This window comes from Haemaphysalis longicornis, unplaced genomic scaffold, assembly GCF_048455015.1.
Source record: "Haemaphysalis longicornis isolate Haplotype H1 unplaced genomic scaffold, Haemaphysalis longicornis Haplotype H1 scaffold_10, whole genome shotgun sequence".
Classification (NCBI taxonomy): domain Eukaryota; kingdom Metazoa; phylum Arthropoda; class Arachnida; order Ixodida; family Ixodidae; genus Haemaphysalis; species Haemaphysalis longicornis.
In genome coordinates, this window is record NW_027526204.1 from 47,740,912 (window position 1) to 47,757,989 (window position 17,078).

Genomic DNA, 17,078 nt, shown 5'->3' on the forward strand with positions numbered 1-17,078 from the left:
AATGACTCTTGTGTGTTGATTTTTACTATCGTTACACTTAGTCTTCCAGCATTCCGTTTTCCTTTAAAAACGATAGTTATTTTCTAGTTCTGGTTCGGGGCACTCCACATGCCTGGTTTCCGTCACCTGCCAATTCGTTATCATGACAGTATTTCGTTATATTCGTCGGCTCATTCATTGGTTGATATTGGAGTATATTTCTCTTCGTTTCAGACGCGCATTATGGTATGCAATCAAGGCCACTACTTGCACCATATGGACAAGCTGGTTGTCGTGGACGGGAAAAACATTAGAGTTTACGACAAATTAGAAGATCTTCTGAATGACCCGGAATCACCACAAAACTTCCGCGAAGTTCTTGACCAAGACACAGCTCAGGATCGGAATAAGATAAGGTAAGAATTCGGTACTTTCAGAAGTATGCCTGGAATAACCTCTAGAACCCCGCGAAAAATGAAATTACAGCACGTGCTAGAAATGAAAAATAATACAAATAATAAGTGTGACTTCGCGGGCACCTAAAGGGCGTGTCAGTAGTACCTCAAGTTGTGATTTTAGCGGAAACAACCCTATGTTTTTTTTCTAGTCAGTTTTGATACCGCATGCGATCGAACTCAAGGCTGGAAACACGTTGCAATCTTTTTAAATCCTCAAACTCACACTGTTAGAGTTGGGTGCTGTATTTGACGCATCTCAATGAAGACTGAAACGAAAGCACAATCGAATGCAACGCGGGTATCAACGAATTCTGCGGTCTATCTGAAATTCTTGCGGCGCAACTCTAGTAAAAATCGGTAATAGCAAGTTTACTGCTGTCTACATACCTCTAAGACATAAACTGGTCATTTTGCGGTCCCTTGTGTCTTTCTGTTTCGGGGAGGTAATTAAAAAAAATGAATTTACAAGCCACGTGACCGACAACGCGCATGTAACACATAAACAACGTATTTCCAAAATGTGGAAAGCCTCCCAACGTTTACTGTATACATCTTGGTTTTGTTCTAACATCGGTACCGTTGCGTTTTTTAGTGCAATAACTGAGGAAATGGAAGAAAATGACGCAGTTGGGCGCATAACTGAGGAAGAATTTGGAGCATCCACGAAAGTGAGTACTCTGCGAAAGAATTCTTGTTACATTCACGCTTCTAAAGGTCATCAGATACCCTTTAAAATTGTTTAGTAGGGATTGTTGAATCTCCCGATGGGCATGAGTCAGTCATTACCATTGCCATCGTGAATGAACCCCTGTCATTAAATCTGTCATCCCCGCTAAGGGCAGCCATGGCCACGGTCTCGCTTGTGTCGTTCTTCCGCTGCATTTTTTTGATGCCGTTAAACCCGGGAGGATGACCGCACGTGACGAAGGATACCACAGACGTCCCCTCCGGCTTGAGGTTCCTAGAATTCCGAAAGTTTGACTTGTTTCCGCTGATCAGCCCTGCCCTCAGCCGGAGGTCGGCATGGCTTGCCCTGACCGTCCATTGACGACCGACAGTAAGTGTGGAATGGATAAGCTGCGCCGGCAGCAACGCATCCTTCGCGGCGCCGTTGCAAGACTGCTCAAGACAGCGAGTGAGCTTCTGGAAGCTCCCTCTCCGTCTTCGCATGATTTGCAAGAGGTCATTGAACTTTTTGCAAGCAAAGACCACGCAGTGTACGAGATCGAAAGGAGAACCTTAGTACTGCTTGAACGTGACAAACTGGACCAGGACTACTTCGACGCGTTGGCGTGCCGAGGAGAGGTGTGCCGTACCCTCATATGGCTTCGCGATGTTTTGAAAGTCCCAAAGTCGTCCGGCATGACCGTTGCCATCAGCGGCCCGTCCGCCCAGCCAAGTTTCTTTCGACATTTGACCAAGCTGTCCATCGGCGTTCGCACGGCAACCAGTCGAGGCGACCCCTCTCACGTCCACTTACATATATAAACCTTGCAAATTGTCCCACCAACGCTGCAGGTTAGCTCGGTTAACGGTGTACCACCTGGACTGCAGAGGCTAGGGAACCATTTCCTGGAGACGTCCCGTGACCGCACGCTCTTGTCCGACATACAGCGGCCAGAGGGTTTGACGTTCACGCCCATCACGCGAGGAAAACCTAGCAAGAACCCATTCTGCGGTTTCCCGTACATCGGGATGGCGGAAACCTCGACTTGTAATAATGGGAGGCCAAGAGCTCGTCCGCAGAAGAACTGCTCCAGGACGGCAGTGCAAAACCCTGTACAGTCCAAGGCGACTTGCGACGAGCGGAAGCTTTTTCTGCCCCTACAAAAACGGGAGAATACGATACAGACCAATACCCCCAGCATTTCGTCCACTAGCGCCCCCTGAAGTGTCCATTTAGGAACAAGCCATCGTAACAGCCGAAGCTCTACTTTTTCCAAATGACGTACATTCGAGCGCACGAAGGAACGATAAGCATGGTGAAAATGATAAAGCGCCTGTCGCCGTCAAAGAAGGTTCAGCGACAGCAACCCCAGCAGACGACGGAAAACGTAAGGTCCAGGATGTCAAAGAAGAGGTAGAAGGTCTACCGTATGGGTTCGAGTACATCTTTGTTGCTCACACCATGAAAGGTGAATTCTTACCGGATCTTTTTGAGAGCCAGCTAGCTCCGATTGCAGTCGAAGTGTGCGCATAGGTCAACCTAAATACGAACATGAGTCCTTCCATGTTCGTGAAGGTGGAAACTCTGAACCACCCTTGATGACCCTTTCCCGCAACAGCAAGCAGACACTGTGGCCTGGTCCTAAAGAATTCGAGCCATATTTTGACTTTAATCCCATCAAGAAAATGCGCTGGCCAGAATCGAAACCTGCTGCAACGCAAGCACGAGGCAGGCACAAGGACAGCGACCGAGTCGATGCATGAGAGCTGCAGGTACAAGGAACAAAATCCAAAATCCAGCGACCGAGAATCCCGAATCCAGAATCCAAAAGCGAGAATCCAGAATCCAGCGACCGAGTCGATGCACGAGAGCAGCGGGTACAAGGAACAAAATCCAGAATCCAGCTACCGAGAATCGAGAATCCAAAACCGAGAATCCAGAATTCAGCGACCGAGTCGATGCATGAGAGCAGCAGGTAGAAGGAACACTTGGGACTTTCGTGACAACAGCTTCAGCAAAATTCGTACTTGACTGAACGACTGGATACTTCTCAGCGGGCTTGGATTTCAGTTTGGTTGTCGGCTGCTGCACCTTAGCGGCGTTTGGCTGTAGTAAATGCTGCGAGGAGGTGGGTGCACCGCTGGAGACAAAAAAAGAACAGCGTTTGCGGACAGCTTCACAAGGATTGACATCATGGACCGGAAAGCAAATTGTTGGTATGGTGGATTGATTGTTCGGCGTGCGTACAGCGTTTCTACTTTTGGCCAGATACGAACATGCATTGCGGGTGAGGGAGTGTGTTGAATCTCCCTATGGGTATGAGCCAGTCATCACCATTGTCATCGTGAATGCACCCCTGTCATTAAATCTGTCATCCCCGCTAAGGGCAGCATTGGCCACGGTCTCGCTTGTGTTGTTCTTCCGCTACAGAGATAATTTGAAAGACGTCACTTTTGCGGCCAATGTATTAATCCCCCAAAGCGCGTAACTAAGCATGTGGTGTTTCCCGCAATTATTAAGAATACAGGCCGGAATTGGTCATTTTAAATCGAAAAAAATTAGGGTATCTTAATATACGTGATAAGAAGCAGGGACTTTCGGCTACAGAAAGAAAACTATCATTCCGTCTGGTTCGCTAACTCGTGTAAGCATTGATTTATACAATAAACTACGGGGTATGGCACAGAAAAATTTGTGTTTATCATTTGTAATATTTAATAAGGTGGTACGGCATGTCCGAGGAATTGTCAAAATTTGTACGCTTTATGTCATTTAGCTGGGGCTTCCGCATCGAGTTGATTACTGTGCTGACTGGTTTAAAGATTATATATACCTTTAGTACAATAGTCAGTGTAGTATAAAAAAGTGTAGGTTACCTTTCATGGTATCGGTTAATTGGCAAAAACTTTATCGGCAGTTGTTACCACTTTTTATTCTTACCTAAGTTGAATAAATTCGGCAATAAATTTATTCTTTGTCCCGTCAGACAGGGGGGCAACTGATGTACAGCCTGCTACGAAGAGCACGGTGGTCTGCTCCGGTTGGGGCGCTTGCGTTCGTGTGCGCTGCGTGCGCTTTTGCCATGGAGCAGCTCGTTATCAAGGAATGGACTGATGCAACAGCAGCCGGCGCCAGCGTAGACTCATCGGAGCACAAACCACCATGGGTGCAATTACTCGTTTTGCTGTGCGTTTTAGACGGTACGTGACTTTTACTCGTCAAAACCCTCAAAATTTTGTGCTTTTTGCGATTGTAGTTTAGAGCGCCCATACACGGGTGGTGCCAGTTTCAGCCGCTTCTGTCTTGGTACAACGGCGATGGGGTATGGCGTGGGAGGCCTGTTATGCCATCCTTCCAGCTAAATGCAGCAATGTCCGTAATGAATAATTTTGGCAAATCAGAACTAAAACCACTTGGGCACACCTATACAGGTGCACCAAGTGAAGTCGAAGTATTTCTTTTCTACTGTGCTACTGCAGGGGATGTGCCAGCTAAGCCTATCTTTGTTGCCGATGATTCTCAAAGCAAATAGTATCACAGAAACACGACGTCATACACGCGTTCAAACACAAACTGCAAACTCCAAACAGTGATTTTTACTACTGGAGCAAACGTTCGTGCACTCCTGTGTGTAGACCGTTGCAACGAGGGCGCCGCCAGCTTGCGTGCGCAGCGCCCTCTGGTAGCTGGCCGATTTGCTGGCTTGGGCGTTTGCTGCGCTGCGCATGGGCGCCAGTGGCGGCTAAGGGCATTTTTCGTCGAAGCGCGTTGTACGTTCTTTTTCGTACTATACTTTAAATGGGAAAGCTGTTGTATAGGACCAGTTTAAGCGATCTGGCTTAAATTGGTAGCTTTTTGGGCCGCGGTAGAGCTGAAATTCACCTCGAGGTGGCATGGTCCACGGTGGTAAACGATGTCGTGTCGAACATATGTTTGCAATATTTCATCACATTTTTTTTTCGCTTGCGTGTGTGTGTCCGGAATCACGTATAGCGGGTATTTTAATAGCTTTACTGCAAAAACGGATCTTTGTTGAAACGATTTAACCGTGACACGATCGGCGCTCGTGGGCAACAAGGAGAAACGCGTCTGAGTGTAACAGACTTCTGGCTTCATATCCCTGCAGGGTTTAATAGAGGTAGGTTTCGGCGAATCTAGTAAGTATTTGGCATATTACATAGTTTGTGTTAAATCTTAACAATATATTAACACCTCACCTTCAGTCACCACTGCCGCCAATTATAAGCAAAACTTCCTCTCGCTACAATTTCAAGCTGCTCTGCGCAGCTCAATTTAGCAATGCAACTAACGTACAACACAAATAAAATAAACAACACAGCTCGTGGAGAGCGTCATATAAGGACTTATTAAGCGTCCGCCGTTGGGAAACCAGACAAGCGTTTGCTTTTGCGTTGCTTAGTTTGATGTTGCCGACAGAGAGACATCACATTTGGCTAATAGACTGAACTCTTGGTTGGAGTGAGTGAGTGAACAACTTTATTTTTCTCGAGTCGGAGATGGGGGAAGAATGGAAGTGGAATCCCCTTCAGTAGCTCCCCTCCCCCTTCCCGTCAGATTGGCTGGGGAAAGGGACAACCTAGGGAGGTAGTAGTCACCGTGAAAATAACCAAGGCCCTCCCACGTTATACTTGGAGCTGGGTATGACGCAACGTGACCGCAGTAACGGGGGAGATGGCACTAATACCATCTGTGGCACGGGCAAGTTTCAGTGGCCCATTTTAGTTTGGAAAGGTAGAAGAAGGTAGGAAATTTTATGCCACTACTCCGAAGTAGGTGTACAGAAAGAGCTCAGCAGAACAAAAGTGCCAAAAATCATGTTTGTTAAAGCACACAAGTAACTCACTAGCTGCTAGTCTACCTCATTTATTAGCAATATTTCATTGAAATAATGCGTAAATTAGTGGTACGCCCGCACGCGCGATGCCTACAAAGCGCGTTCAAGGCAAAGGAGCAGCCGCGCCAGGCCCACCGTGATCGGCTTGAACACTCGAGAGAGGGGGAAAGGCGGCCCGCGCGCCGAGACCGCTGAGTGCGAGAGTACGTTTCCCCCTCGCCCGATGGAACGGTGTATACTTACGCAAGAATATAAAAGCGTTAAGGAAGTAGTGCTCTTGCCGGGGAGCTTCTATGAGCAACTGACGGAGAATAAATGCCCTTATCACGCAAAGCCATTGGATGACCACTGCCATATTGCTAAGCAACCGAGGGAATGGCAGACGTTTTTAGTTAAGATGGGGTATCTATTTTGTCTCCGCAGTCTCACCTGTATCCTGTTTTTTATCTTTGTAGATATTAGTGCATTGCTCAAGGACATGGTAGCAACAACGTTTTATAAAAACGCCCCAGATAACCCATGTATTCTTCAAAGATCCATGCTATTTACCCAAAGCTGCTATCACGATGTCATCCATAAAATCTAACTTGTTTCTTCTACGGGTATTATCAAGTCATGTTCTGTGCATTCAAAGTGTTCGAAGACATACCATTTCAAGAAACGTATTGCCAATAGAGCTTTATAAGAACAGCCATCGACGTAACATTGTACAAGATATAAGGAATTAAGTATGATTGCCTAACGCATTCTTGCTGCGAAGAGCTAAAGAGGCTTAAGAAAGGGCGCAGCTGTCCATAAGATTCCGTGACTGAGGTCGTTCGGGTATTTTACAAGCTCAAACTCAACTTTGGCTCCAGCAGTAGCAATTTTCAGGTCAAAGCTCACTTCTAGGTATAATGTTTATTAGCTGCCATGCAGAAAATGCGTGATGGTCTTCCGTGCAAAAATTAGAGGCCTTTAAATTAGGGGTCAGCGATCATTCTTGTCGCACTTTCTTGTTCGGTTCAAGTGCTTAGTTTTTGGACACCGGCATTTAATGTATGGTATTCATTGGAATAAACTAAAATTGCAAAATCTTAATAGCAAATACTGAATACAATATTAAGCTTTCTTAGCAGTGACCCCATACAAATGTTTGTCACTTACTAAAGTTTTTATTTATTGCAATGAAATGCCCTACCTTAAAACATGAACTTGTTTAAACTGCCATAACTTTTACCACACTTTCACATGTATTTATAGTCACCTAACCGGAATTAATGTACAAATTGTTTTCGAAGTTAGTTTTTCTATTTTTCATGTCAAGCAAAAAGTGTTTGAAAAAAGATGATAGCGCTAATGTGTGAGCAACAAAGGTGCACTTTACTCAGATAAACGTGCTCTGAGAATGCCATCGGGCCACGGAGTTTTTCTTCTTGGCATTAATTCCTTCATAGACACAAACAGCTTCGGGTGCAGAAGCCTGCTTCTTCAAAACCCGTGCTGCCTTGTGTCTTCAATGCTACAAAGTTTTTCCAACAAGACAAAGCAGAACCCCCTCTTGATAAATATTGTTTTGAAAGAATCTTCTGAACAGTGCACCAACATTACTCTTTCCTTCAGAAAGCTTAAGTTTTCTGAATCACTCTAATTGTAACCCACCGTATTCTCGGTATATGTGGGAAACGCATCAAACAACAGGACCTCAGCTTGCTAATACTCAATCAATATGAAAATCTCGGGGCTCAGAACATTCACAAAAGGAGAAAACAAGAACACATATACGTCGGCTTTTTCTCTCCCTTCGTGGTTGTTTTGTGCGCGTGGTCTTTTACATCAAGCAGAAGGCGTCGTCAGCAGTGCGCTGTCGAAGGCGCCATGATGTTCTGCACTACTCTGCTACGAAACAAATAACGGTTTTTGCACACATCAGCAATATAAGGGCGAGACCCTTGCGTAGCTGCTGAAGGCCTGAGCACAAACAAACCAGCGAGAACGTTTTCGGAGCAGGTATCTTGGTTGAGAACTGCTACTTACGCCTGCATTTTTTTTATTTTCAGTTGCCCTGCGTATCTTGGGAAGCGTGCTGTTGGCGTTAACCACAAAATGCCTCTCAAAGTCGCTGCACAGTGATATGCTGAACCATGTGCTCCAGAGCCCCGTGTCCTTCTTCGATGCGTCCCCTCGAGGCCGTATTCTGAACCGCTTTTCATCTGACATGGAAACTGTTGACGCACGGAGTTTCCTCAGTGGCAAGCAAAGCCTCCAGAACACGCTCGTTACTTTCGCGAAGGTAGCAGTTGTGGGAACCCAGTCCCCGGTGGTTGTCGGCATCACGGCTATTGCCGTCCTTCTGGTCGGATTCGGAATGGTGAGCAAACCTTTTTGCAACCGGAATTGCGGAAGTGAGCACAGAAATTGAAATATGGTATTTTATATAACGTAAATAAAGGTATTTGTGTGGAACCTCTTGATATGACTACGTTGTTTCCGTTATGTGTGATTGTTGCTACTGTTTAATATTGAGGTTCAATGAACGTGACTCGAGCACTGCTTACTAAAGAAAGGTTCAGTTTTCGTCTTCAAAGTGGCAATGGATATAAGCAGTCATAAAACACAGGCCTCAGCTGTAGAAAGGTAGTTAGCAAACAAAGTTAAATCGCATTAATTGCATGTATGCATGCCGGAAGGAGCTTTTGGTTCTATGGTATTAGTGCAAGCGACCAAAGGAATTGGAAAGGGGGAGGTTTGGAAGGATTTAGAATGATGCCGGAAGCGAGGCCCAGATAGGCGTCACGTAGTCGCCTTTGCTTTGCTTACTTTACAGCACTGTGTATTGCGCTGTTGTATTTTGAATGTACTATTACTCTAAACTTTGCCTGTCAGAAACAAATCGAATCGAATAAATTAGATGGAATTATGCGAATGTGTAAATCACGAAGAAATATTATACAGTTCAACACCACCACTATGTAGCGAAGTGCAACTTGCACGTTCCCGTTTGTGTTCTCTTTTTGTTCTACACAGAGCCTAGCTGTGAAGGCTTCACACCACGCCCGCTACTGCGAGAGCCTGGCATTGTCTCGCCTCCTGCAGCACGTGACCGAGACCATGGACGCACTTAGCAGCGTCCGCGCGTACGGAGTTGCGGAGCGGTTTCGCCGACACTTCTGTCGGCTGACCGACGAAATCACGCGCGGATATTCGTGCTTCGGACTCTCCTACCGCTTCACGCGCACACTCACTGCCACCGCGGGCTTCGCGGTGGTCATGTGCACGCTGATATCCAACACCGTGTTCAGCGGCCCCGAAGGACCAGACCCGAGTGGTCTGGGGCTCGCCCTCAGCTCTGCCACTTCCGTAAGCCTGCACCCCGCAATCTTCACTGTTTTAGCTCCATTGCGGTTGCACCGAAATGGCATGCAGAGGTAGCTGCCATAAATTTCGCGAAAGACAAACATTCATTGCTGGTTAAAGGACTGAGTGATTTGGCAGTGACCTACTGCAGTGAATGTACAATGGCTTTTGTTATCTAACCATGCGCATAAGCGAAATGTGTGCTTTTTAAAATCCTAATTTCGGCAACGGGAAAGTAGAGTAAAAGCTCGTTAATTCGAACTCGTTTAATTCGATCTTACGGTTAATTCGAACTGACGCCGTGGTCGGGGCGCAGCCCTGTATATTTCAATGGGGGAAAAGTCCCGATAATTCGAACCCGTCGGTATCCAGAACGGTTAATTCGAACTGGGGTCCCCTGGTTTCCATCGCTCCACGCAGGACAAGTAGGCCCAGAGTGATTACAATGTGTTGCAAATCGAAACCAAACCACATTTACCGGAGATGCAAAACAATAGAGAGTTTTATCATAGCGTGCTCTGTCCGCTAACGCTACGGCGGCGGGTAGCGGGGCGCGACTGGGGAGAGCAAATTCGTCACGGTGGGGTGGATTAGTCCCGCGCGGCCTGCCTTCGCCATGCCCGCTCTTTCCCTTCGCTGAGGGGCAACCTCCTCGCACTCCCCGCGCGCGCATGCGCAGTCCGGTCCCGCTACCCGCTAGCCTTAGCGCAGCGTACGGGAGCCGCTATGCTAAAACTCTCTAATGACACAGAAAAACAACACCGTAGCGCACGCGCTATGCTGCCGCTCAGCTTATTTTGCTTCCGCAGCGGGCGCCCTGCCGCCGGCGCCGTTCACTGTTCGGGCTCTGTGAACATCATTTACGAAATCACCTGCTACAAACGGGTAGTGGGACCTCATACGCAATAACGAGTCCAGAGGTGTCTTCTTTGTGTTCTGTCCGCACCGTGTGGCGCGATGTCCACTCACTCAAGCGCCCGCCCGCTAATTCGAACTCCGCATAATTCGAACAGTTTTAGGGTCCCCTTCGAGTTGCAATTAACGAGCTTTTACTGTACTTGTTTTTAGCAAAGTGGGTGTTCTAAATATTGTGAAACATTTTGGAGGTCCTAAGTGTGTTATCTGGAAACTTTACGGAACAAGGAGGGATTTGCTAGTGGAAATTTGTAACACCACCGAACGACACAGCACAGGTTGGAAATTACAAAATTTGGAATCCTAAGAGCACATGGGCGCACACCCGTCGTGCACATCCTCACCCCTTATATGCCTGCCATTGCAGTCTGCGTACTGGGACGCACGTGGGCTCAATAAATGCTTGATATCAGTTGCTTCTGACCAAAGTAGTGGTGTGTTGGGATATTTGACCTGACAGTGCGGGTTGTATTGAAAACTGAATTGGCGCTGGATGAAAAAGTTTGCTCAGTCTCATACAACGGGCGTACGAATAGGGAGGTTGTACGAGGGATGTTCTACACCTGCTATCTCATAAATTGATGGTGTGAATCAGAAGTGATTAACTCAAAGCCGCGCGTGATTTTATGGTGTGATATAATTAGTGAGTAAATCTCTCGCTGTAGAAAAGGAAACCGTCGGCGACGCAATTGGAACTTCAACTTCTAAATGGGCGTAACAGGTCGTTATATGTTCGGAGCAGGTGTTTTCTGTAAATCATTGACCGTAAATAATCGTGTGATTTTCTTGTTTAGTATAGTTTTCTCACCCCTAACCAGGGCTTGTCTCTTAGAACAACAACAACAAAAAAACACAAATGCTGAACCATTCCTTGCCTTTCTCAAATTTGAAGCTAGCTATAGCTCAAGCGTTGCCAAACATTACTTATGGCCACCGTCAGAGCAACACTTGTTATGCGTTTTACCTCAGAGTGTTCTGCAAGCTATTGTCATGCCTGCGTAACCGCATTATTTATCCTCAAATTTTATTTCATCTGGTCACCAGGCTGCGTTTTTCTTCATCCACAAATATTCAGAGTAGATTTATTGTGTTATGTGGTATAGCCAGCGGGGTGACCTACTCATGTCATGTTTGGCTCAGTTGCACTTTTGTTTGCAATACGTATAACAAGTTCATTTTGCTTGTTTTCCTTACACTCAGTCATGCAAGTAATCATCTCATATCTTATCGGCATTGCATATTGTATAACTTTAGGCTGAGGCATACATGACAAATGCACAAATTTTTCTAATCATATTGAAGACTTTTTAAGAGTGTTTCAATAGGTAGATCCCAAGACAGCAAACATTTGCTTTTTAAATATGTGACAGACATACAAATGTTCTGCGCATTCTTTATTTGAAAAAGTAAGGTGATGTTGATTACCGTGGAGTTATTTGCAAGTCCTAGGACGCCGTTGTGAAGTTTAAGCAGCTGAGCTGTTTATGGGCTTGCAATGTCCATTGATGTCCGTCACACCAGGCGGAAATGCCACGCGGGGCCGACAGATGGCACGCCGCCTCGGTGGCACGCACGCCGCGACTGAAATGAGCTTGCAATATTTATCGTCTGGGGGTATATCGACAGCAGCGTTTTGTTTATATTTTAGAAATTTAGCCTGCGAGAAGACGTTCCTGTGGGCGGAATGTTTTGTTGCTATTTCAACGTTCGACCCATATCTCTAGTGTATAAAACCTCAAGAGGCACGTTATACCGTATACCACACGAAAGCCTGTTTTTTAAACTGCTGAAAAGGTATAGTGCTGATTAAAAACCAAGATCTCCCTGGTAAGTTGTGGTCGCTAGGGTAATACGTCAACAAGTACCGGGATAGTGTGAAGAGGAGAAGTTTTTTTAGGTTTTTAATTTAGTTTGACAACGCCGAAACAGCAGCTTCGCAGAATGCGAGCCGCCGGGAACAGCGAAGATTTGAAGTACAATTGGTTATTTAATACGCGACGACTCGCCTTGTAGAACTACTTTTTGCGTTTTGCATTCCACATGCATTGCAAGTTCTACCCGGCTTCTAATATTTGAAGCCTCCGCGTTATCCCTTAAATAACAGCCGCAACTATCGCAGCTGGGAGGATGGTACAAAAAGGCGATATCAGCAGCATCACCTCGCGCATTAGGCAGACCTCTGATTCAATGAAAAAAAAAATAAGGTGATGTAAGAAGTGGTTAGCTACATATGTTAATATTCATGTCAAATATGGCACCTCCCGGTAGAAAAATTTGTATTCTGTATCACCAAAAAAGATTTGGCTTCACATTTATACAACGTTGCCCCAACCGGGAGTACGAAAATGAAATATTCGTGGGGAAAATGGAGGTAAAACTAGATTGCGACACTGTTAACCCCAGCGAGTAAGAGGCGTAGTTACGTCAGTGGCCGACTGGAAAACAAATATGAGTAGAAACATAATGTATTACGCTATGGTGATTTTAAACAAGAATTGCAGCATAGTGGCTATTTGTGGACGCATAATACACCGTATTACGAACCCACTCCTTCACAGGAAAAGCTAATTTCATGAACAGTCGGCCAAATCTCTAACTAGCGTTTGGGAGAAGTGACGTTTCATGCGTCAGCGGCGTATGACGGAAGCCAAGTTGCAAACAGGTCGAGTTTAAACAGGTCGGAAGCCAAGTTGCAAACAGCCCCATCGTCTGCTGGGTGTTCGTTCTTAAGAGCGTCATAAGACTGAAAAACCGCCGCTCGCACACGCCAGTTAAAGATTTGGGCCACTCTACTTTGTATGCGCACTCGTGGACACGTTTAGCTGGCGTTGGCAAAATACAGAAATATTTAATAGCACGGGTGATAAAGTATTGGCCGCGCCGTTTTGCAGTCAATGCACAAGCGTTGCGCCATCGCTGCATTGGTGGGATGGAGCCAATCTACTTATCTTAAGGATGTTTAGGATGGTGCAATATGTCACGTGAAAACCACTTTCGCGATGTCTTTGCAGGTGCCCATGTCGCTGTTGACGCTGTGCATTACTCTATTCAACGTCTTCCAGATGGTCGTCGCCTTTGAGCGATGCGTCGAATACACCAAGCTGCCTCCGGAGGTATGCCATGAAAATTGGGACTTCCTAATTGGCTTGAGGAAGTTGTTTACAGTGTAAATAATTGTGCCAGAGAAGTGGATTGTTTTTATAAAATCAAAATGAGATGATTTGCACGAGCCCCCAGCCTATGAGAACATAGTAGTAGATTGAATGCCAGACCTTTACCATGCATAGAAGGAGTGTGTTTAGTAAACGCTGATTTTAGGGGTAGAAAATATCAGTTTGGCATTTGGTTTCCTAAATAATAGGATGAAAGGAAACAGCATTGTTTTTGCACTAAACTAGTTAGTGATACAGATTTGTATAAAAAGATTTATTTGACGTAAGAGTCATGATATCTTAAAGTTCGCAAGCTTTTGTAGTTCCATTCAATAAAATTGTACTAAAGGATCCTTGCAACCGCAACACCATTGAAGGTTTTCATAAACAGGTTTAACATTTTAGTAACGGGGTGAACAGGTGCGTCCGCTACTTGACCTAGGTCATATCTTCACCATGACGCCCACGTTAATGGCAGAAACTCAACGAAGCCCTCACCTTAGAACCTAATCCTATTCACAGAGCGACGTTGCTGAAGAGTCAAGCAAGGTTCAAGCTTTGGTAACAGAGGAGACCACATCAAAATGGCCGAGTGAGGGGAGAGTGGAGTTCCGGGACTACTCGGCGTCGTACCGTCCAGGAGTGCTGCCCAACGTACTGAATGGCGTTACGTTCTCTGTCAAGCCAAAGGAAAAGGTAAGCTATACCCGCAGGCGATTGCCTCTTCGGTTGTCACGCAGCAATTGCCACAATACTTATGGTTTTATATACTAAATTTTAAGATAATTTTTTGAAGAAAGCAAGACAAAAAGCTCTAAATAGAGTTTCCATCGTGTCAAAACGCTTGTAGTTTGAGTAAATGCACGCAGACTTAATTCAAGGGTGGAGACACTATTTCTGTAGGTGCTTCAGTGATACTGTTTCAGAATAATTATATAAAGGGTGATGTGGGCATATGGAGCCATTAGTATTTAGTCGAAAACAACGTGCTTCTCAAAATTCACATATTATTTGGAGGGAAGTTTGGCCATTCTGGGGCGAACGAGTTAGAGAATAAGCTTTTATTTCGAGCAAGCGCTAATATTGGGGCACCGGTCCGGTGGGGCACCCGCCTCCTAGTGGAAGTAGCCCTGAGCTTCACTGGTAGTCCCGGTCCCCACCACCGGCCGACGTGGAAGGCAAGATTGGAGCTGGTCAGCTGGCCCGCCCACTGCTCTTAGGTTGGGTGGGCATTCTGGGTTCGGAAGAGGGTGTGTTGACACTCCCAGAAAAAAAAATCGTGGTGAACAAGTAATTGCAGCAGTGCTTTGCTCTTTGCAAGCCGATATCAACTTTTATTGCACGATAGAAGAAACACCGGCTGCGAACGAAAAGATTATAGTGCAGGAACGCACACGCAGACATACACAAAAATGCATGTGCACATAACGCGTGCGCGTACGCACACACATCCGCTCTCGTGCACGCACACACGTACGCGCACACGCACGGGCACACGTTTTATGAATCTCACGGTTGCATGAATTTTATACAGGTAGTTGGAGCAGACCATGTAAATTATTTCTGAAATAGTTCATGAAAAAGAGCTGAATCCATTTTCCGCAGTTCGAAACTTTCGCAGGAGCTGACAACGCCCTTATTACCGCTTAGCATAGAGACACAATTTACATGGATGGGGAAAACAGGGTTGGAGACATCGAAAAAGTGCCCTACGGCAAAAAATACAAAAAAAAAAAACCCTTTGACATCACCACCGCCAAGACTGGCTTGCATGAGAAACGAGGAGCCGAAGGTGGGAATGACAAACTTCCACAAATATATTATAGTTTAACGCAGCGAAGGACGACGCAGGTTTATGCAGAAAACAATGGTTTATTGGAGCACACTTGTGCTCCCCTAAAAACTCAAAGAAAATACATAAGCGGCGACAGCGCCGTCAACAAAGTGATGTGTGAAGAATGTCGTCGGCGAATCCAATGCCGCGGTATGTGCCTTGCGATCTTTTATCCTTCGGCGTTAATTTTTTGAGAACCATCGAATCAGCTCTAGAACGTTGGCGATGAAAGACGAACATTCGGCAGGCGACACACTATAAAATCACATAGCCTGCGCGGCATACAAAAGTACCGAAGTGCGTGCTTCACTTTCAAGTTAGATAAAACAGTTCAGCGCGACCAGACCCTGATCAAAATCATACAAATGAACAAACCAGACTTCACTGCAATAGGTTAGTAGTAGAGATAACAAGTGTATAAACTTTGTCGTGGCTTAGCACAAGCGAATCTGTGCAGTGAGGGACGATTTCATCGTTAGAGATTAACTACTGCGATAGAACTCGGTGTAGCAATGCAGGTATTTTTTGCGATTGCTACATACGTATTATTTGTTACGGCCTACAGCTTTTTGTCTCGCCTTCTCCGGCAAAAAAGGAAATAATGAATGAATGAACTGCAAAACTTTACCTTTCAGGTTGGCGTTGTGGGTCGTACGGGAGCGGGGAAGTCCTCTCTGGTTCTCGCCCTTCTGCGCATGCTCAGACCATCCGAGGGCCAAATCCTCATCGATGGCGTCGACATAGCAAATGTACCCTTGAGGGTTCTCCGCAGAAGCATCACCGTCATTCCTCAGGTGAGAGGACCTTGAGGGCTGTCTGTTTGGTTCGATGCTGGTATTGTGATTTCGAAATAATTTACGTGTCAACCGCGCAACATTTTTAAACTTCGAAAATAATGACATTTATCGCATGAGGTTTACAAACTTTCGTTAGAATCACATCTGGTGGGTAAAAATTTATTTACCTCATTAAACTCGTCAGCTCACGTCCGGAGCATAAATTTGTTCTTTGAAGCTCACAGGTGTAGAAAGCGAAAGGAGCGCCGCTTTCAAAGTACTATTGTATCACATTTATAAGGTGCGAAACTTCATTTATAGCTTCATATGACAATAGCACGTTTCGAGCGGTAAACCATGGGTAATTTTTTCAATAATACGCTTTGATATTGGTATTCACATATTGCTTTAAGCCATGTCTTCTCTTGAAATAAGCTGCATTAGAAAAATCCTTTCTGCCGAAAACGTCAAAAAAGAAACGTAGCTTGCGAGAACCGCGCAGACGAATTTTTAACAAACCGACACTCCCAAGTGATAAACTGTAGTATAGAGTTTATCACAGAGTTTGTAGAGTACCCAAGGATATCTTGTTTTCTGAAAAGGGTATGGAAAAGATAGTGTTCATCATAAATGTTACATAACACCATCCATATCGTGATCAACTGAATGGAGTTTGGCATGGCCACGGGACCCGATGTGAAGATCGCGTCAGGCCCAAGTTTTTATCATAACGGCAAATAGAGGCGTGCCTTGCGTGCATAGAGCCGATGGGCTTATTTTTCCTTGGTACGAGAACAGCGGCATGGGAGCACAGGCGCGTGAAGAAAATCGCGCCGAAGTTTGCCAAGGAACCCTTTCAACATAAAAATATCCCCCTGGAAGTTTTTGGAAGCGCCTTCTTTCCTTGGTGGGAAAAGCGCTACGACGACGAGGACAAGCAAGTACACGTGACAAAGCGCAACAGGCAACTGAAAATTTATTACGGGAAAAAACATACATATATACATAGGATAAACGTCACCGTCATAACATCATAGCATCTGATGTATCTCGGCTGATGTATCTCGGCTGAAACTCCCCTCTCTCTGCGCGTGCCGGGTAGGCTT

The 17,078-nt window shown here is 45.6% G+C and overlaps 1 protein-coding gene across 2 annotated transcripts in view; it reads left to right on the plus strand.

The window, feature by feature from the left end:
* Window positions 1-17,078, plus strand: part of LOC144158458 (ATP-binding cassette sub-family C member 2-like) — a 72,183-nt gene that overhangs the window by 44,078 nt on the left and 11,027 nt on the right. Inside the window, exons 18-25 of one of the 2 annotated variants that reach the window (XM_077689339.1) lie at window positions 214-395; window positions 1,030-1,105; window positions 4,091-4,304; window positions 7,999-8,309; window positions 8,966-9,298; window positions 13,273-13,323; window positions 13,885-14,058; window positions 15,832-15,990. In XM_077689339.1, coding sequence (XP_077545465.1) covers window positions 214-395; window positions 1,030-1,105; window positions 4,091-4,304; window positions 7,999-8,309; window positions 8,966-9,298; window positions 13,273-13,323; window positions 13,885-14,058; window positions 15,832-15,990 — 1,500 coding nt within the window. Of the gene's footprint in view, window positions 1-213; window positions 396-1,029; window positions 1,106-4,090; window positions 4,305-7,998; window positions 8,310-8,965; window positions 9,299-13,221; window positions 13,324-13,884; window positions 14,059-15,831; window positions 15,991-17,078 lie in introns of both variants that reach the window. The other variant, XM_077689338.1, reaches the window with a different exon arrangement.